This window comes from Indicator indicator, chromosome 10 (genome assembly GCF_027791375.1).
Source record: "Indicator indicator isolate 239-I01 chromosome 10, UM_Iind_1.1, whole genome shotgun sequence".
In the NCBI taxonomy this organism is placed as follows: Eukaryota; Metazoa; Chordata; class Aves; order Piciformes; family Indicatoridae; genus Indicator; species Indicator indicator.
The window spans coordinates 19,747,924-19,768,787 of NC_072019.1; the positions used below are offsets into that span (position 1 = coordinate 19,747,924).

A 20,864-nucleotide genomic window follows, 5' to 3' on the forward strand; every position below is an offset into this window, starting at 1 on the left:
TGAGAGCTCTCAGCCTTCAAGGTATGTAACCAGTGAAAAAACCCCAATGCACACAGACCAGTATCAATGCAAGGCTTGAGGCAGAGTCTAATCCACATCCCACTGAAAAATGGACAAACCCAGGTGGGCTGCAGAGTTACAGCTATGTACAGGAGTGTTTGCAGCCTCAACACTTGATGTGCCCTCTTGCTTTCAGTGAAATCAGATTGCTTATCTCAGGCTTAGAAGGTGTCTGGACAGTTCAGCAGAGACTCAGCCGAAGAAACTTTCATAGCAAGGATGTCAAAAACACCCTTTAAGGAACAGATTAAATAAGGAGTTTCAGGACTCACTGCTTACTCCCACAGTACCATGGCTCAGTGGGACAGAGTGATTCTTCCTGAGCCAGCCTGTGTCACAGCCTGGTAAAAGGTGAGGTACTACTGACATGGACACAGTTTGATAGATTTTTTTCTTCTCCATTAGAATGAGAAATAAACTGATTTAGGAAATTTTGGCTCTCTTTCAGGATGATTTTTCCCTTGGCCTCTTGAATTATATGTCAAAGTCTTCAGGAGTTCATAACAGAGCTCGAAATGCAAGCAGAAAGGAGAGTGTCCTTCCCTATACACGTCTTTCCCTGTCGCTCAATAGGGCACAGCCTTTTACTGGGGAAATGTCAGTTTATGTGTTAGTGTGATGGTGTGGAGGGTGGTGAGCAGAATCAGGTTAAAAATACACACCCAAGTCAGAGAGCCCCTTGCTGGATGAGCTTATTTGGCTCTTCAAACCCCCAAACATTTTCAGTATGAACTAAACCAATGCAAATTGGAGTTACGTCCTGGTGCAAATTGTGTCTGTCCTAGGTTGAAATGTCATCTGAGGTCTGACCTTGAGCCCTGACCTGGAGAGTCCAATTTGCCAGCCATTGATGAAATTTCCATGCTGATTTAGGAAATGCACAAGCAAGGATGTTTTCATGACCTGGTGGCACTTTCTGCTTCTAGAGCTGGCAGACTCCAGGCCAGCTGGACCAACAGAAAATGGTCCAGCTGCTGTCACAGAGGTCTCTGGGCCTGTTAGTGAGATAGCAACTCTTAAATCACAAAAGATACAGGACTCAAATCCAGCCCCAGATGCACAAAGGTTTGTGTTGTTGGTTGGGGTGTTGTTCCAGGGCATGGAAAATGAGGTTTCTATTTTCTCTCCATCTGGCCTTGTCACAGAATCACAGAATCAATAAAGTTGGAAAAGACCTCAAGGATCATCAAAGTCCATCCTGTGTTGTAGCAACGTTTTCTTGGATAATGCTTTATTCCTAGGTGGCAAATGTCCCATGCCATGTTATGCTCACAGGACTTCAATCAACCAGAGAACAGCCTCTGTTTCCTAAATCTGCTGTTGGTAAATTCCCCACTAAATGACTTCACTACCTTGTAATTGTTCCTGGAGAAAGCTGGCCCAACAGCTGGTAATTAAACCTTTGGCTGATGGAAACTGTTAAAACAGGTTGCTGCTTTGCCTACAGCATCATAGTTAACAACTCAAAAAGTCTTTATACTTTTACTACAAAACATGTGCAAGCTTTATGCCTGGAATATCTGCAGCAATAAAGTAAGTATGGTGCTTCATTTTTGTTTGTAGCATTAAAACTTGGAGGAGAATAAAGAAATAAGGTTCAAGAATGAGATCTGGTGTTTGTACTTCAAGAAGCACATTTAGCTGATACCTATGTGGGTTTGGTACAGCCCATTATCAGGGCAGGGATTTAGATACCAGGACAGATACAGATTCCTGGTTCCTGTACAGGCATCTTGAGGGAAATTAGGTGCTTATACCCTGTTGTGGGGCTGGCCAGCAATGACTCATTGTAAAATTCAAGCTGAGACCTGGTTCTGCCATCTGGACTCCCTGGAGTTTGAGAGAACTTGAGACAAGGTTGGACTACAGCTCTTGTTCTGATCTCTTCTGTGCTTGGTCAGGTTTCCTGGAGGAAGCCATAATCCGGTCTGAAGGGTTACTTGGCATCCCTCAGCCCTAGGCTCATTGAGGAAGGACCTCATGGTCAGCAAGAATAGAACCATGATAACCACACACCCCTTGCCCTTGGCTGGATACCTGTGACACCACCACTTGGAATCAAGGCCTGCACAAAAAACTATGGGTGAAAAACGGTGGCACTTCTGTTCCCCAAAGGCGCTCAGCCAAATCCCATTACAAACACTGGACACCTGCCGGCGAGTGACAGTTCAGGACCACATCTCCTCTGGCCAGGGCTGGTATTTATGGGCCACATTAGGCACGCAGAAGCTGCTAAAAGTGCTGCTGTGATAAATTGCAAAGTCATCCATGGTCATCGGCTTATGAGCTTGCTCCAGGAGACAGCAGTACTTGAGAGCTTGACTAATCCTTTACAGATTGGAAACAAGGAGGGATGTGGTTAGGCACTGAAAACGTCCCATTTTATTGCTGATGATGTATTATTTAAGCCTCCAGTCCCCTGCACTGCTTCAGCTAAGCCTGGGACTCGTGCCCCTGTGTTCCAGACAGTTTTTTCACAGTGGGAGGTAAGCTCATCAGTGAGACCTCTGATAGGCTTAAAGCAGCCTTGAGAGTTTGGACTGTATGGAAACAACACTTGTTTTTATGGCTACTGAGAGAATACTGCTGTATGTTGCTCAATCTGTTCAACTTATACTGAAGGATGGAAGAATGTGTGTGCATCCTTGTGCATAATGGTCACTGCAGACTTTCAAAACCATGCATGTGGCAAAATACTCATTTTCCTGGCAGATTTCCTCACAGCAATGTCACTGTAACTTACTAAAGCAAATCAGCGCCTAGATGTGTAGATGGCCTTGACTCACACATCCTTCTATACATGCCCAAAAGACATGGGCTCAGGTATCTCACCTGCTCATACCTAATCACAAGTTATAATTGATCAGGAATCGTGGTGATGCTTATTTGAGTGGCTTCTCCCCCACCTCTATGCTGAGATTCGCTGAGCTCTTCGTGGCATTACATTCTCAGGAGCTCCCGGGACGTGCCCCATGCAGCGTACCGCGCACAGCGGAGCCGCACAAGCGCACGGCAGCACTGCGGCACCACCAGATTTCCCTGCAGCATCTGTGTTGTGCGGGGCACACCGCGGCCATGGAAGCACTGACGGGACACTAGGCCTGCCCGCCCGCTGAGATCCCGGAGGCAGCCCCGCCGGCGAGCGGCATCCGGGCCCCTGTCACCTCCAGAGCCCGCAGCTCCGCCGAAAGCTGACTCTACTCTGCCTTGCTCAGAACCCCCAACCCCGGCTTTTCCCTCCTATCTCTTCAGGCCGCCATCTTCCCCGCCCCGCCGCCCCCGCGTTGCTGGGGAGGCGCGAGGCCCCCCGGCCCTGCCGGTCGGGGCTGTCCGAGGCGATCGCCTGCGGCGAGCGGACGGCGCTTTGAGGGCAGCCGCGGGCCCTACCCGCCGCCGTGCCCCGTCAGCGGAAGGAGGAAGCGCCATGGCCGACACCTGGGCCGGCTTCTCTCAGGAGGAGCTGCGGCTTTTGCGGTGTCAGCGTCCAGGTACGGACCGCGACCGGGCTCTGGCGGGGGCCGGGGTTCGGGACTGGGCCGCCCCCGCCCCAGTGAGCAGAGGATAGAGGGGCCGGGAGAAGCGCGGGAGAGCCTCCGGGCCCTCGGTACCCCATCAGTCTCCGCAGCTGCACCTACCTCCCTTCTTCCCCTCAGTCTCCCTGTCCTCTCGGCCCTCAGCGTCCACGCTTCTATCCATCCCTTCAGCTCATCCAGTTCATCCCCGCGTCAAACACCTCAGTTTCTCTAGGCAGTTTCTCCTTGTTGTCCCCTGGCCTCTCTCATCCAGGCCCATCTTTTACTACTGCTCTCAATCTCCCGTCCAGCCTGCTGTCTCTTCACCGCAACCTCTCGGTCACATTACCAGACTGTCCAGCCCCTTGTCCTGCACCCCCATCAGGCTGTCTACTACCCCACTCACCTTCCCAGCCTCCTCTTTGCCCAGCCATCACCTTATTCTTTCCCATTCTTCACTTTATAGATTTCATGTTTACCCACCAGGCTTTCTAGGACCCTTCTTTGGCACTAGATCTCTCTCCATGCTTGCTGCAAGAGTTGTCTCACTGCTACCTGTGGTTCCTCCTTTAGTCCTGCAGTCCAGGCCCTTTATTCCTCCCTCCACTAATTGTGGATGCTAATTTGGATCCCTCAAAACTTCTGATTGTTAGGCTAACAAAACATTCCCAGGTTCCTGGGTTTTCCCCCACGTTGCCTTCCCTTGACACCCTGGCATGTCTTTTCCTTATGTTGGTTTTGCACTAGTTTGCTTGCCTGGAGAAGATAATTCACAGAGTCTGTCTTAGATATTCAGATTTGGGGTTAATCCCATTTCTCCCTCTCATCCACTGACAGATTTGTATGAACCCTTGGAACAGCAGCATCGTCCCCACACTGTGAATAAGACTCGGAAGCAATTGCAGCGAGAAAAAGCCCTCCAGGAACAATGTCAGAAGCTGGGACTGCAGGGTGGAGCAGCCTCTGTTCCTCCTGAACAGCTTCTTTCTGTACCAAAACCCAAGCCGTGTCATCCTCAGCAGCCTGTGCCACCACCTCAACCTTCTTCAGTAGGAGATCAAAAGCAAAGTGACAGCCAAGGCCAGCAGAAGGGAGTGGCACCAGTAGATCCCTTTAATGGCAGTGACAATGCCCAGACCCACCCTGCAAAGGCAAACTCCAAAGTGGAGAAAAAGAAAGTGGAATTGTTAGTAAGTTGGTAAAATCAGGGCGTGGGTGTTGTTATTCTGGATTGATTCATTCTTGTGTTGTGAACTTTTTTGTATCTAATAGGAGGTTTTGAAAGATTGTATTTGCTTCCTGTGGTGAAATTTTTTTTTTTTTTTTTAATCCCTAGCTAGTTTAAACCAGATTCAGGACCAAATTCCATAGGGTAGTCTATGCAGGTATGCACTCTGCTGTCTTCAGGTAATTTCCTGTGGCATCAGAACTCTACATCATAAAGCACCCAAGATGTAGGACAGTCTTTATGGTTTATGAAGACTTAATCTCACCGTCGTGCTGCATAGACAATCCAGCAGCCACAACAAAGCCTTTTAGGGAGTAGATATGCTGTAATTTGTGTATCTTTATGTTCTCTTTTACAAGATTGCTCCAGACTTTTTAATACCAGAAGTGTTGGTAAGGAGGCAAGATTTCAGGTTTAAGCAGTTCTCTGGCTTTTGTGATTCAAGATGAGACCAATTCCAAGGCTCTCACCCTCTGTTTCAGCTCACAGTGGGGTTCCTGTCTCCATCTGAAGCACCAAACTGATACATGTGAGTGAGACAGGAAAATGTACTGAACATCACTCTCTGGGAGTCTGATTCAATGTGTAGTCACTTGGTTTGTCATCCACAATTCAGATTGTAGCCTATAAGAGGAAGCTGTTGTCAATGCTAGAGAGGGCAGGCATTTCCAATATGAGAAATGACGTTTTTTTACCTCTTCACATTTGTTTTGCTGTCTGTATCTGAACGCTAATTTTCTTTTTTTTTCAGCAGGCAAAGCAAACTGTGAGGGCCAAAAGGATGAGTTCTTTGGCTAGGGCATACAGTTTCTTTTTCAAACACTTTAACAGTGCTGCTCCAGCCTGGAGTCTACACTTTTCTGCCCAATATAATCAACAAACACTGGCTAGCCACCAAAGTTCCATGCATCATTTGTATTCCCCCCAAAACAGGGATCAGCAGCAGCTTTCCCAGTGTGGTGTGCCAAGCCCATAGGATCTCAGAGGGGACTGAAGGTGCTTCCTGCTGGAGAGGCAGGACTGTGGCAGTCAGCAGCACCTGGCTTCTCTTAAATTCAAAACTCAAAAGGATCCATGAGGTTCCGTTTTGGTGAGATGTGCCTTGCGAGGCTGCAGCTGCTGGATGTGCTGCCTGCCGTTTACCGGCCCAGCTCTGCAGATCTTTGTTCCTTCACCAGAATAGCAGCACTTTGAAGAGTAGTACCAAATTCCTTGTGTGGGCCCAGCTCACCAGTAGTGCTGGATGTTCAGCTTCTTCCTGGTGGTGAAAAATACAGACACTGTTTGACTGGGGAGAAGACAACTGAAGCTTTGCAGAGTTTTTAACTCTGTGGGAAGTGAATGACATTTAGCTGCAATAACCTCCCCCACCCTGAATCTGCTGAATTCATCTCAGCCTGTGGATTTGAATTTAAATCTGACTAAAAATACTTCTCTACGTGATGTTTTAGGAATGGGGCAACGAGGAGAAGCCTGAAGAGATAGTCTTGTGCAGAAATAGTTGTTAACATAGCCAAGTTACTTGGGTATTTTTAAGCTAAACTATTTTTAAGCTGAGACTTCTTGAGAGAGGATATGAAGAGCACAACAGAGTGGAAAAGCAGCAAAGCAGTTTTTGTTTCTCCTTAGTCCTGCCCAGCTGTGTTGACACAGTTTGTCCCCTCTCACCTGAGAACTTGATTTCCATCCTCTGGGGCTGGTTGTATCTTTTAATAGATGCAGCCTAGTAAAAAGAATCCAAAGAACTGTTTCTCTGGTGGCAAAAGTGGATTCTTGTTCTTCCTTGTTGCTTATTTTCACTGTAACTTTCACCAGCCTTTCATTCATATCAGTTTTAATTATTTAATTACATGTATTGTAAAGCAAACCTGTGAACTGATCTGTTTTATGGGGAAAAAAATGTCCAAAAAAGAGGTTGTGTTGGCAGACTGAACAGATGGTGGCTTATAGCAGCCGGTAAGAAACTTGAAACTCCTTCTACCTAGTGGGGAAGCACATCATTTAAATGAAAAATTCCACCCATATCTGAAAAAGTGTTGTATGTTCTTTCTGCCTGCAAAGCTGAATCAGCCAGCAGCCTACTTGCTTAGGAAGATTTCATCTGGAAATATTTTCTTGGTCTAAATGACTTCTTGCAGATGATTCTTCTTTCCTCAGAACTGAAACTTGTTTATTGTTCCTTTGGCATTTTTAGTTTGCTGCAGGAAATATGAAGGTGAATATTTGTTTCATTTGGGGGACAGGGAGAGAAAGGAACTTTCTATTAATTTTGATCTTCTGGTCATTGGGCAGGCAGGAAAAATCACGATGGGAAATCCTCCAGCAGGAGCAGCGGCTGATAGAAGAGAAGAATAAACGCAAGAAGGCACTCCTGGCCAAAGCCATTGCTGAGAGGTAAGGGGCTGTGCTGCAGCATGGCCAAGGGAGGGATTGCTTTTTATCTTCAACCAGTTGCATATCCTCTGTTTAAATCCTACTTTTTCCTCCCCTCTGTGCTCTGTATGTGCTGCTCTACAAGTAAGCAGCTGTGACTGACATTTCCCTTTGATGACAAGTGCTGGCTAAGAAGCTGTGCCGAAGCTTTTCACACTTTCAAAGCTGCAGCTCTGTGCACAGATGGAAAAGTTATTACACAGTTCAAGAATTAGCTTAAGTCCTTCTGCCTGTTAGTAAAGGCGTACTTGGAAATTGGGGTGCTCAGATGCCCATCCCTGTTCTCTTCCTAATTTGTTTTCACTGTATTTAAAGAGAATTTATTTGATTCCTAACCTATGAAGGGAAACTATCATAGAATGGTAGAATGCCAGGTTGGAAGGGACCTCAAAGATCACCTAGTTCAACCTTTCTAGGTAACAGTGTAGTTTAAATGAAATGGCCCAGCACCCTAACAGCTACAGCTGTTTCTGTTTGGGCTTTTGACTCTTTCACTTTTGTGAAAAGTGTTGAAAGAGAAGACAATCAGCTTTAAGAAGGTACCATTGTACCACTGGTGGATTAGGAGTTATAAATATGCACAGGTTTGCACAGTTGTTAGCTCTTGCTCTTCAGGTGACTCAGCTTTAAGGCATTCTACAGTGTTGTCCACTGAGCTAGTTTAAGACTAGAGGGAAGGCAAGGAGAGAAGGAAGGATATGAAATCATCTGGTAACACTGTATCAGGGAAGGAGGTGTGAAGCTTTCAGAGTCACTATGTCCTCCCAGTCACGGTGCGTCCTTCTGCCCATAAAATCTCTCGGGTAGCACAGGTGAACATAGCCACTACTGCACAGAATATTCTCTTTGAGGTTCTGCAGATTTTGTTTTTGTTTGCCAAGCAGAGATAAAACACAGGTACATTTCTTCTGAGTCACTGTAGGACAGCAGATGTGTGTGTGATCACCAGGCTGGGTTCTTCCTTCTGGAAACAGAGCATGAGGAGAGAAGGGCTTGGAAGGTGACAGCTAGAGAGTTACATCTGGTATTCAAGGGGCTTCTTAAAGCTCCATTCAATACTGCAGGATGTCTGTTTCTTTCCACCTGCATCAGGAGGTCTGAAGAGAGATGGTGTTGCTGCCTGCATATCTAGTCTTGCTTTCAAGTACATGCTTTGGGGTGTAAAGCAGTGGCTGAAGAGCATGGATTTGCTGGCAGTGATGAAACCAGCAAAGTGACCTGGTATAAAAGCTTGTTGTTAGTTTGCTTAGGAGGGAAATCCATCAAAGCCTGCTGCCCTTAGCAACGTTTAGTTTTCAGAATTTAGGAACAAATAGGCCAAGTTGAAAAAAGGTTACATAAGGCTTGATTGAAATCCTTTGTGTTTGATGTAAAATTTTCCATTGACTTCATTGGGATCTGAGTAGGCCTTTGGGGAATAATTGTACAAAATGGAAATCAAGCTTAGACTAGGTGACTTTTTGGCCCCTACTAACTGTGTTTCTTTGAAAGGGGATATTTGCAGGGCTAAATACCCTTCCCCCTCTCTCTCTCTCCCCCCCCCCCCCCCCCAAGCCATTTCCTGTTTCCTTACACTGAAAACTACTTAGATAGAGCAGCTTCTTGTGTGTTTCCACAGTGAAGAAACACAATCCATTTTAGGCACTTTGATTATAGTCATTACGTAATTTTGCTGTAGTCCTTTAATAACAGGCATTTTAGATCCCTGTGGATATTGAAAAAAAAAAAAGATCTAAAGTCTTAAACTATAAAGGAGAAACCTTCTGAATAGCTCTTAAAGAAGTTAGTTGCTCTGCAAATGAAACGGGACCCATTATGTCAAGAAGAGAAGCTTGAAGAGAAAAGGGGAGAAAAAAACCTAGGCATCTTCCTTTTGCAGATCCAAAAGAACTCAAGCTGAAACAGTGAAACTCAAAAGGATTCAGAAGGAGTTGCAAGCTCTGGATGACATGGTGTCTGCTGACATCGGCATCCTGCGGAACCGCATCGATCAGGCCAGCTTGGCCTACTCCTATGCCCGGTAAGTACCAGACAGGGAGCAGGGAACAGCCTTGCCTGAGTGCAGGGAGAAAACACAGGTCCCTGTCACCAGAGCAGTAATGGAGTTATGTCATTGTAATAATGTGTAGTTAAAGCAGTCACAGTCTGGGGGGCTTTCAAATCTTGAGGTAAAAGTGTGCTTTTTATTTCCTAATTTTTCCCTTGGACTCTGAAAACTGCAGTAGGCTTTCTGACTGCAGGCTGTGCTTTCCAGCTTTGTGCCGTCACGAGACATACTTACTGCTTTAACTGTGCAGATGTCCATAAGCCCTTCTTTATTGTTTCAAGGTTGTTTATTTCTTCTCAGGGGGAAAGAGGGGTTTGGGTTTTTTTTTAAATCCTAAAGTGAAAGTCTTTTTCAGGGAAATTTGCTTGTTGATGACAGCTCTGGTCCTGTTGGAATCAATGGGACCAATTAAGCTTAAAACATAAAATGTTCCTGAAGTGCTTTTGGAACGGGCACCAAAAATTGAAGGAAAAAGCAAGCTTTCACCCTTCACAATGTGCCTTTAATCACTCTGGTTCTGATGAGTTCCTTAAATGCAAGAATTTAATCGGAACACCCTATTAGTTGTGGGTAAACCACAACATCAGTAGATAAACATCAGCATGTTTATGTAGCCATTTAATAAAATGGAAATGTTTGGTTGTGGCTTTGGTTCACGATTCAATGTGTTAAACGTGTATTTCTCCTTGTGGCTTCTGCTCTGCGTTGACCACAGGCCAATAAATGTGGTAATTAGTCTGAAAAAAACCAGCAGCAGCAGCAGCTAAAAAATAAGGATTTCTTTTGTGCAGTTATCATTTGGAATATCTGAGATTCACCATAGTTTCAGCAGCTGAGTGCCTGTGAATCCAGAATTTCATATCCTCAAGAGGAAAAAACATTTCAGTGTATTTTAGGTTTAAGTCTGGTTTCTAAAACCATTAAATGCTCCCAGAAATTTGCTTCCTAAAATTTGGTAATGGTGTGTCTTGACATTCTTAATGGCAAAAGAACATGTAACACAAGCAGCTCTTACCTTTGGAAAGCAGTTTTTAATGAAGATAACAAAAGAGGATGCTGCTAGGCCGTTACAAAATACTTAATGACTTCTGTGACCTTTGTAAGTCTTTGTTTTTGTGAGGGAGTGATCTGGAAATGGAAGTTAGATACTTTCAGTGTTGTAGTTTTTTATGCACTAAGGGCCAAAGCTGATTTACTTCAAAGAGGTGCCTTTTTAAGCATATTTTTGATTCTTGCCTTGTTTAAAACAATTTCAGTAATTCAAAAGCTACAATAATAAATAGTCCTGAGCACATACATAGGTAGGGCCATTTGGCAGTTGCTGTAGAATGGAATTTTTGTCAATATGATATGAAGAATGTGTGTGACTTAATTGTGCAGAAACTTCCAGCACGGCATTAGTTTTTTTTCATTTCAGATACCAGACAAGGGCAATCTTGACTTTTTGTGAAGGAAATGTAAACAGACATCTTCTGCCCACTGCAGACAAAGTTTTGTGATTATTATATAAAAGAATATATCTGGGAATGCTTTCCTGTGCCTTACTTCCTTCTGCTTCCCTAAGCAAAGGAGCTCTCCTTTCTTTCTGTTGCTTTTTTTAACCAGATATTTGAATCTGCTTTATAAACCAGCTGGAATCTTTATTCAACCACCTCACTAATACTAGTTTTATGAGTGCTCTGTAAGGTATGTTACATAATCATTCTGCAAAAGCCTTTGCATGTTCCTTTCCTGAAGATCAAGATTGAATCTGTCTTCATATTAAATCAGAATTACTGTACAGATTCACTGAATGCAGTGGAAGATGCATCACTAACGTGGACACCAACCATTAAAGTGCTGGGTATCCCAGATGTGTTAACCTCAATAAATATTTGGAATATTTCCTTTCCATGTATTTGTCATGACAGGAAGTGCAAATTGGCAGGAGGTGTATGTCAGGGGGGTGCTTACAATAAAATTCTGCATCTGTTGCCACACCACAGTTGTGTTCCCTATTGATGTCATATGCTGTGTCAGTCTGTGCTGCTCATGGTTTTCTGAACGTAGCTCATAGCTATGGGTGGCCAGAAGAGAACACTTACAGAGCAGATCCAAGTGTAAATGTGTCTAGCACCGTTGTAGCCTTTGTATCTGTTGGGTGGGTGGGTGGATGGTTGGAGTAGAAGAAACACAAACCTGGTTTGCAGTGTTTCAGCTCACTGGACAGGTGTGAATTCGAAGTGTGAAAACAGTGCAAGCTCTGATTCTACTGCATCCATTAAAACAGGCAATCAAAATGTTTGTTTGTGATTCAATCTGTAGATTTCAAATGAGCAAATGAACTCTTGGAATGCAGCAGCAATGGAGGCTAAGGCGTTAGGAGGGGAAGGTTTGATCAATTCACTCTTATTTGAGTCCCTTTCACTAATGTAGCAGCATTTCATGACTAGCTGGCATAGTGCATTGCAGGGCACGTTGCGTTTCAGGGATGCTTGTAGCCGTCTGTGTGTGAGGTTGTGAAATGCAGTGAGAATTAACCCACCAGGAATGCTGATGATTTTGCAGGAAGCGGTACGATAAGGCTGAGTCGGAGTACGTGGCAGCCAAGCTGGACCTCCAGCACAAGACAGAGATTAAGGAGCACCTGACAGAGCACCTGTGCACCATCATACAGCAGAACGAACTCCGCAAGGCCAGGAAGCTGGAGGAGTTAATGCAGCAGCTGGAAGTGGAGGCAGACGAAGAAAATCTGGAACTTGAGATAGAGGTGGAGCGGATGCTGCAGCAGCAGGAGGCAGAAGCAGGAAGACAAGCCAGCCAGTCGCACAGTCACGCTGGGACAGCTAAGGAAAACCCCACTCCCAGTGTTGCAGCACGGGAGAGTGAGCATGCCAACCATGATGTCACTTCTGCTACGTCTGAACAGTTGGTTCAGTCTCAAAACTCTGGTACCAAATCCCTCTCCAGTGTGGACAGCCAAACTCAAGCGGTAAAAGTGACCCCAGGAAGCTCCCCAGCTTGTTTTGCTACATGACTACCATGCTCAGATAAGCCAGCTGCGTGCTGTATGTTATATCTGGCCTTCTGAAGTGCCTGTAATATGCAGTTAATAACTATCTTTTCCTTTAATGTTGTTTTTAAGTGTTAAAAGCTTTTTTTTTTTACAAGGTTCCCATTTGGAGTTCACCACCTGTCATCATCATTCTGGTTTAAATTCATTCAGCTCTTCACAGGGCTTTGTGCCTTCCTGAAACAGGATCTTTGAAAGTAGAGTTTTTACCAAAGGCTTTCATTATGTCAATATCACAGATACCTGGTCCAAGCAGTGATAGGTATCTACAGGAGAAAACATCACAACTTGGTCTGCTTCTGAACGTATTCTCTCCTCTAACAGCTGCAGTAGGATGTTTGCCTTCCTTTGTATCCATAAGGGATTTAGTTTTCAACGGGTTTTAATCTGTGAAACCCAATAACTTACTGTAATTGTCTTTGTAGTTGATTCTTTTTCCTCTACCTGATCTAAAAGAAATTTGCATATTAAGGCAAATTTCAAAATCAGTTGTGATATTTCCTATTTCTCACTTTGCCTATTTCTTTCAGCTAATGCTAGATCACACAAAGCTGTATATTGATAATGTTACTATCTATGAAATCACAGCAGCCATGATTTAACAAAAATGCTGGGTTAGTTTAAAACACTGCAGAATGTATGATGCAAATGTAGAAACACACAAAAGAGTGTGTTACAATCAAAGTTGTTACATTACAAACATTTCTTTCTGTCTTAGTTGCCTCAAACTTCCAATAGTTAGCCAGGGATATTGTAATGGATAATCCCCACACTATATATTGGAAGTGAGCTCATTTTTGTATCCTATTCAATGTATTTTCTGGCCTGAAGAGCAGGTTTGTACCCCACAAGAAGTTCAGCTCTGTTGCTGTGGCAAGGCTTTAAAAGCTATTCCAGGTGGAGGGAGCCTCAGGTATTAAAAGAGAACATAGGAAAACCTCCCATAGTCCGGCTGCAGCTGCGAACCGTGGGGACTGCGTTCACAGTTATGTGCTCTGTAACAAAGGAAGGCTGCTTCCATCGTGGAGAGGGTGTCTGCAGTACCTGACCTGGACCTGTCAGTCACAGTTTATGAATGAGTTACTGAATGACACCACCAAGTCTATAAATGGGATGCTGATTGTCCCTGTGGCTTTAATAGTGGAAAACCATGTCACTACATTTCATTTTTATTCTATTAATAAATCAGTGCATCTTCTGCGCAGTGTGTTTACTTTCAGTTGCGATACCTGATACTGACACATGTATCCAAGGCTGTTTTTCCACGGGAGGTGATAAATGACAGAGTCAGATATGTCTTCTGGCAGCTTTCCACTGTGTGAAAGCAAAACCTCAAAAAAGGTTGTTCCAAAATACAGGCACGGATGAAGCAAAGACACAGCAGGATACAGCTTGGCAGGAATCTTTTCAACTAACCATGGCCCAAGGTAGCAGTGGAAAATCCTTACTGATGCCTCCCATAGACAGGAGAAAGAGGGAGAAATCTGTTTCCTAGAGAAGATGCTCACAATTGGGACTGATTGAAGTTGGAGGACTACAAAGTGGCCTTGGAGATAGGTATGAAGTGTTGCTCTATTGTTGCCAGTATGCTGCATTCCTGGTCATTTTGCTGGAAGATCTGGCCTAAATGCTGAAGATGTGAAATGTATTGTGAGAACATGGTGGGTGACTTCCTTTGCTCTGTCTGCAGTTGCAGAACAGCTTGTTGCAACCTGATTATGGTTTCCAGAACTGGATACCAGTAAGTGCAATAATAATTCAATTGTACCATTCTTGTTTCCATTCTCTGCAGCTGTCCCCAGTTGCTCCTCAAGAGATTCTAAGTCCTTGTGCAGAGATCTGTTCCTCATTACAGTTGTATTCAGCTCATCAGGGGACATGCAGGAGAGCATTTGACAGAAGACTGGAATTGTGATGGTATTTACAGGAAGCACATGTATACCATTTTGCATGTAATTTGTGGTTCTCTAGTAGGCTAAAATAGTCCTACTGATTGCACCTTGTTGTCACAGTCAAGGTTATCGTTTGAACTCCTCAAACCAAACAAAAGGCAAAAAAAATTAAGTCCAAAGTTCTTTCTGACAACTCTTTAAGAATTCGAGTTTCCAGAAGGGAGTAAGTTTATATCCACAAATTACTTAAAATTACTTCAAAGGGGAGAAATTCTCATCTACAAACCTGATAGCACTGATGCTGCTTCTGCCTGACAGGGAAAATGCTGTTGTTAGAATCAGCAGTTTGTGTTCTCTTACAAGTACCTCATGGAAGTTCTGGCCAGTTCTGTCTAACTTCTGAGCTTGCAAAGTGAAGTGAGCTGGCTGAAAGCCACATGAAAGAACCATGTGAAATACCAATGAGCAGCCTAGCATTGGTTCTCTCTCTAGACAGGGAGCTCAGGAGTTAACTTGTTTGATGTGAGTTATGAAGCCTTTCTGTGACGTGTGACATAAACCACTACCATGGTGTCAGTTCCACTTTGGAAGTTCACAAATGTTTTGATGGGTGCCAGTGTGCTGGTTTAGCATTCCCCCTATGCCGGAGCCAAGCAGTCCAGTCATAATTGTAACAACATGTGTGCTGGTCAGAAATGCCAGGAGATGATTTTGGTGCAACAAAAGACTTGGATTTGTAGGGTTTTTTTCTTCTTGTTTTCACTTGAAGGAAAAAAAAAGTTGAAATTGAGGCTCTTCAGGCAAAAGCCATTTCTCCCTTCATAGTAGCTGGTGGGTCTTGCAGCACTGGGCTCTGCCATCACTGGAGTGTGTTGAAGGCAGGTGTGCTGACTGCGTGTTGTGTCTCTTCAGAGAACAGGAAAGATGACGAGTTCAGCATAGATCGGGAATGGGTGCTCAGGTTTTTAAGTCAGAGCCTTTTGCAAACAGAGGTAGAAGTCTGAATGTGAAGTGTGCTGGGGTGGAGCAGCCATGGCAGGGAAAGTAGAGCAACGTGTGATGCCTGAGAGTCACACTGCAGCGCTCATCACAGGGCACTTGGGTTCTCCTGTGGCAACATAGCCATTTCTGTGTCGGGCCACCATATCACCAGTATGGGGAGAAGTGGAAAACACTGGTGTATACCACTGTGAGAATGTTACAAAGCATAATGTAATTGCCCATGTTCCAGTTTGGCCAGGATGTTGGGACTAACAATCCCTTCTCTGTCAAGAAATGTTTAAGTGAGCACAGATGGTCATGGCTCAGCCCAAGGTTCCCATGGATGTCTAGTGCATGGTGTAAAACACTTGGACACTCCCCAATCTGATTGTGTATCCAGCCAGATGAAGTTGTGTTCTCAAGAGGTTTCAGCGTAAGGTAGTTGTCTGGGGAGAGACTGAAGTTCTCCATTAGCCGTTCTTCTTTCTCATACCTTCTGTGATGCAGTGGGGTCTTCCCTTTGAGCCTGCATCCCATCAAAGCCAAATGAGGAAAAACTTGTAAGAGTGAGAAGTAGTGACTGGCCTAGTGGTGGAGGTCCTGTGTTTCCTGACCAGCTGTATTAGAAACATGCTAGAAAGGAATCTTATGGGACATTATCCTATTTTGTGAAGTTCTGGAGTCAAAGAAAGGAGCAGAGCTCTATCAAATTGCCTCCATGATGGGATTCCCTCCATTCTGCATTTTCTGCTTAGGACAGTAAGATCTGTAGACTTCCTGTTCTTAACACCTCTTTGTCAAGGTTCAAACTTGGATCAAACCCCTTTAATATGGATTGCCCTAGCCTGAGGCCTAGTCCTTTACCAGATGCCCTTTGTATGAGCATCTTTGATCTGGGATCTTTGAGTATCTGTGTGTCCTGGACTGAGCTTGCCACTTTTGTATGCTTCTGTGTAGACATGGTCTCTTGAGTCTCTATGCTCCACTCTTGTGCATGCCATAGCTGTGTACAAGGGTTCATGCAGTTGCTGAGAGCTAGGTAGAACTTTTTTACAGGCCTGATCCAATCCCCAAATTATATCTTCAACACTTGGCATTAGATCGTGATCCCTTTTTTAAGTCTAGATATCAGCAGGTGTGGTGTGCAAGGGACAATTGCCAGTGGCAATGCAACCAGGGTATAGAGATGTGGGCTGGTATTATAGAAACCACATGCTTGTTAAGTGCCCTATTTAGGCTTGTCTGCATGGTCCTATTAAAGCAAGTGTTGGCTCCTTTGATGGGGCACGAGACTGGTTTCCTTGATCATTCCCCTGATTTATGTCCCAGCAGCAAAACTGTAAGTCAGTGGGGAAAGACCAAGTAACAGAGAAGTTAGCCAAGCCTCACTCCCTCAGCATGATAGGACATGAGATCCTTCAAATCCTTGCATGTGGCAGGCTGTTAGTTAGAGGGTTTAAATCATGCTTTTTAAGACACAGGTAGAGACACAAAAAGCTTGAGCCTTTCTGAATTAGGGCCTGGATTGTGTAGTTAGAGTCATTTTCTCAATTAGCTAAACATAAATCAGCATAATGAGCCACTTGGGAGCACTGGGCAGGTTTAGTACCTTGTCTCCCCTGCCTCTGTCCATACCACTCCCACCTGCTTGTTTGGCTGATCAGCCAGTGATTTTATTTTTCCAGGCTGCTAGAGCTGAGCAGTGGCTTTTAATGTCTGAACTGATTTTCACACCTGGCACATGTGTCTGAGAGGTGAGAACTGGAAGAAACTGCTCTTATGCAGTAAGTAAAGCAGCCCTCATGTGGCAGAGATCTAATGGTCTCAGCACCCAGTGCCACACTGTCCTCCAGAGGATGGGAACAGTGTCCTCCTGAGCAGGGTGGGTGGTGGCATGAGTGCAGAAAGTCTAGCAGCACCAGGAGTGCCTTTCAATGTGATATCTGGGACTGGAAAGGATGTGTGGGGGCCAGGTGCTGTGTTTGTACTCTAGAGCTGGGTAGCAGACATGTGACTCCTTTTCCCAGGGCTACACCATGTGTTCTGGACACTGCTGGATAACTGAGGTAGGACAGGTTGTCCTGCAAGCCCAGTTCAGCACAGTCCTTTGATGGAGAGCTTGGAGGTGCCTCACAGCAAAGAACGAAAGCCTGAGAGCTGGAAGAACCCTTTTTGTGCCTTATGATGCCTTTGAAGTGGATATAAATCATCCACTGTGAAAGCTGCAGTGCTAGGGACTCCTTGTCACTCTCTGGCATTTTGCAGAATGGGGGAGGATGTGGCAAGATGGCTGAAGGAACAGAATCAGTGTTCACCCAGTCCATGCACGGGCTGAAACTGTGGTCTTCCCTCAGTCCGGTTTCAAGTGTTGGAGCTGAGTAAGATGAAAACATCCAAACTAACCTTAATTGCTTTGTGGGTAATAAAAGTGAAACATGGGTCATAAATTAGTCCCTGAATGATGGGACTCTCTCCATGCAAGGCTTTTTGCTTTTCTCTGAAGCAGCTGGTAGTGCTAGTGATGTATCTGAACATACAATCACCTGCTGTGATCTCATGTTTTTGTTATCAGCCCTGAATCTGACCCTTCAAATGTCTCTCTGATGCTTCTTTACTCTGTGGTGTGCAGTAACAGGTCTTTGTTCTGGTTTGGAGAACAGGTCTTTGTCAAGGTTTGCAGACATTCCCTGATGAAGCAGAGCCAAACTGAGCACAAGATCACAAGATCTCAGTCTGCTCATTCGTTGGGAAGGTGTTGCTCTGAACTCACTGTGTCTTGGAAACTGTTAAATACTGCAGTGGGTCTATAACAGAACAGTGGCAGTCAAGGTCTCACTGACACTCATCAGGAGCAGCTCCAAATGCATAATTGCAGACCTGATGTTACTTCTGCACTAGCGTCCAAATTCCTGAAGGAAACTCCATTGAGTTGTTCATATACACAGCTTCCTCCTTCAAAGAGCCAGTAACGGAGGCAGTAGAACAAAGGATAGAGTTGCTTCATGCAAGCTTAGCAATGTCTTAAGGTGTCTTGCTAGTGTGGATATCAAGTGAGGCCCTGGATGTACTGCAATCATGTCCAGAAAGAGAAGCCCTTCAGCTACTTACTGTGTAGCTAAAGGGCAGATGACCTTCTTGATCATTACCTCCACATAGCTGTGGATCACTGTGTCCCCAGGAGGGCTGAAAAGATGGAGAGCACGGGAAGTCATTGCTATGCAGCAGGTAACAGCAACTCACTGTTGGTGTGACTCCTTCACTAAAGGTTTGAGCTGGGTATCTTGGGTATCCTGCAGATGGGCTCTCAGCAGCCAGATGGGATCTCAGCAAGCCCTGTTATCTTGCTGCCTTCCTTTCTCCATGTGGAAGGGTAACCCTTTGTGCAAGCACAGCCTTAGGAGGTCACATCAGCCCAACAAGGGTACCCCAAAAGAAGTGTTTGTTGACTGCGTGTGGTATGGCTGAGCAGTCACGAGTTGGCTGTCCCTCAGATTGTTCATTTGGGCAGCAAACTCCCTAAGGTCGCTGGAGACCCATGCCTGTGCTGGAATCTGTACTGAGTATACTCACTGCCTTTGCAACAGGAGCTAGGAAGTCTTAAGTCACTTTTCCCACTCCATTGTAGACAGATCCTCTGTTCCAAGGGTTAATCCAATTCAGTTATCACCTTCTTCAAGGCTTCAGAATATTGATCTGGATTAGGCTTCTGACTATCACCCAAAGCCTTACATCGCACTGTGAGTAGTTCTGTAGCTGCTTAAGTGATGACTCTTGTTGCCAATGCATGTGTATTGCATTGTCTGCAGTGATGATGGTGCCCTAGAAGTTGTGTCTCTGGCTTTGCTGTTGTGTGAGCTGCACCCAAGCGTTGGTGGTTAGCTTCGTGGCAGAGAAGACCATGCTATTCAGCATGAGGTTGTGCTCATAAAGAACCAGGTTTATTCCAGCATGTCTGCAACATGCTTCTCTGGTCCTCCCAGAAGAACATCTTGCAGCTCTTTTAAAAAGCCATGCCTAGTTCTCTGCAGGATTTTCTTCCTGATTCCAGATATTTATTTTTCCCCTGCCTGCTGAAATTCCAATTGTTTTCCTTTCTGCATTTCTCAATTCAATATATTTAGTGATGGACTTTTCCCCATGGCATCCCACTACATCCCCTAACTACTGTGGAACGTTCATCAGTCTCATTGACATTAACCAGTTCTGCAGGAAACCAGCACTGCCAAGCAGGCAGGCTCTCACTCCAGGGCTCGCTCAGCATATCTGGTATTGTCAGTCACAGTCCCTCTATAAGTCTCTTGGGGGTAATGCTCTTGCTTGCAGGACCTGAGAAGTTACCAGAAAATAATTTCCTTGTCCTGGCAGTTGCGCTTGAACACTTGTGATGCTTCCTTCTGGCCTTAGCATCCACAGAGCACTTAATAGGAAGGAATCACAGTTTGCTTTTCAAGCAATTTGCTTTTCAAGTCCATCTCCTCTGCCCCAGCTGACTGCAACGCTGCAGTCTTTCATTACTCCAACCATCCCAAGCCACCGATGAATTTTCCTCTCCTGTTCTTCAACCAGTTTCCTTTCCTTCTTCCAGCAGCTGCCAGGAAACTTCATGGGTCTGTCTGTCCTCCAGGCTAGGCAAAATAACCAGGGCTCCTCAGAGGCACCAGGCTGAGCAGAAGGTGGGTGAGCACAGGGTGGTAATGGAAGTTGTTTTATTCATAGAATTAAAACTCAGAAGGATTAAACTCGCAGCCAGTTTCAGAAGCCCAGGTCCCTGTTGTTCTTCCCACTTCTCACAAGCTTTAGAGTTATCCATGTTCATCACTAAACCCAAACACCTGCACTCAGAAATCTTTGCTTTTTGCCTGCTGTGTCTGTGACCCCAGAGGTGGCTGTTTGAAGTTGGTCACTTCTGGAGAGGTGACAGATGACAACCCATCTCAGCATTTCTGAAGGGAGCTAGAGGGAGGCTTCCTGATGGGGGTTAGGCCTAGGGAAGGCATTTGGGATGGCTGCCATCCACAAACACATCAAAGGTGTGAATGGCTTTTATCAAACTTTAATCCAAAGCCCACTTTAATGTATTAGCCACATATTTAAAAGTGAACTGATTTCAGAAATTATTTCAAGAGTTTTAAGAATTCTCTTGGACCTGTGTCTTACAGCTCTCTCCACTCTGGAAACCTGATGCTTTTGTTTCTGGGATCCCAGATGTTTGGGACTCATGACTAAGGGGAGTAGGAGAACTAAAATAATTTCTAAAACTCTTCTAACTTGGGCACAGATAGCTTCACCCCCCTCCCCTATCTCTAAACCTTTATTAAACTCCAGTTTGGGGTTTTTTTTAGTTACAGACCACACTTACAGCAAATGCCACCTCCTCAGTTCCCATTCAGTTGTCAAAAATCCCTCATTTCCAGCTCAGTAAGGCTACAAGACACCAGCTTTTTGACCTGCTGGAGTGCTTGCCTCTAGTTTGCAGCCTTAGACCAAGCCTACTTTGCTTGAAGAAATCTTCCTTAAGTGTGGAAAACAGGAGTAATTCCACAGCAAGATCAGAATATCTGTAGCCTTTCTCATTATTTTCTTTTTTTTTTTTTTCTTTTGGTCTTTTTTGTGTGTGTGAGAGAGAGTTTGAAGATCACTGCTTTCATTTGGAAATAGC

At 44.9% G+C, this 20,864-nt stretch overlaps 1 protein-coding gene across 1 annotated transcript; it reads left to right on the top strand.

The window, feature by feature from the left end:
- Window positions 1-3,484: 3,484 nt before the first annotated feature.
- Window positions 3,485-12,296, top strand: GORAB (golgin, RAB6 interacting). Its single transcript, XM_054384438.1, has 5 exons — window positions 3,485-3,548; window positions 4,410-4,758; window positions 7,093-7,194; window positions 9,113-9,253; window positions 11,828-12,296. Exons 1-5 carry the CDS (start codon window positions 3,485-3,487, stop codon window positions 12,294-12,296), a joined length of 1,125 nt encoding a protein of 374 aa, XP_054240413.1.
- The last annotated feature ends 8,568 nt before the right edge of the window (window positions 12,297-20,864 follow it).

Bases quoted from the DNA above. Each gene is read 5' to 3' on its own strand.
- GORAB (XM_054384438.1), top strand. From the start codon at position 3,485: ATGGCCGACACCTGGGCCGGCTTCTCTCAGGAGGAGCTGCGGCTTTTG. The intron at 3,549-4,409 runs GTACGGACCGCG...ATCCACTGACAG, and splicing joins TTTGCGGTGTCAGCGTCCAG to ATTTGTATGAACCCTTGGAA. The intron at 4,759-7,092 runs GTTAGTAAGTTG...GTCATTGGGCAG, and splicing joins GAGAAAAAGAAAGTGGAATT to GCAGGAAAAATCACGATGGG.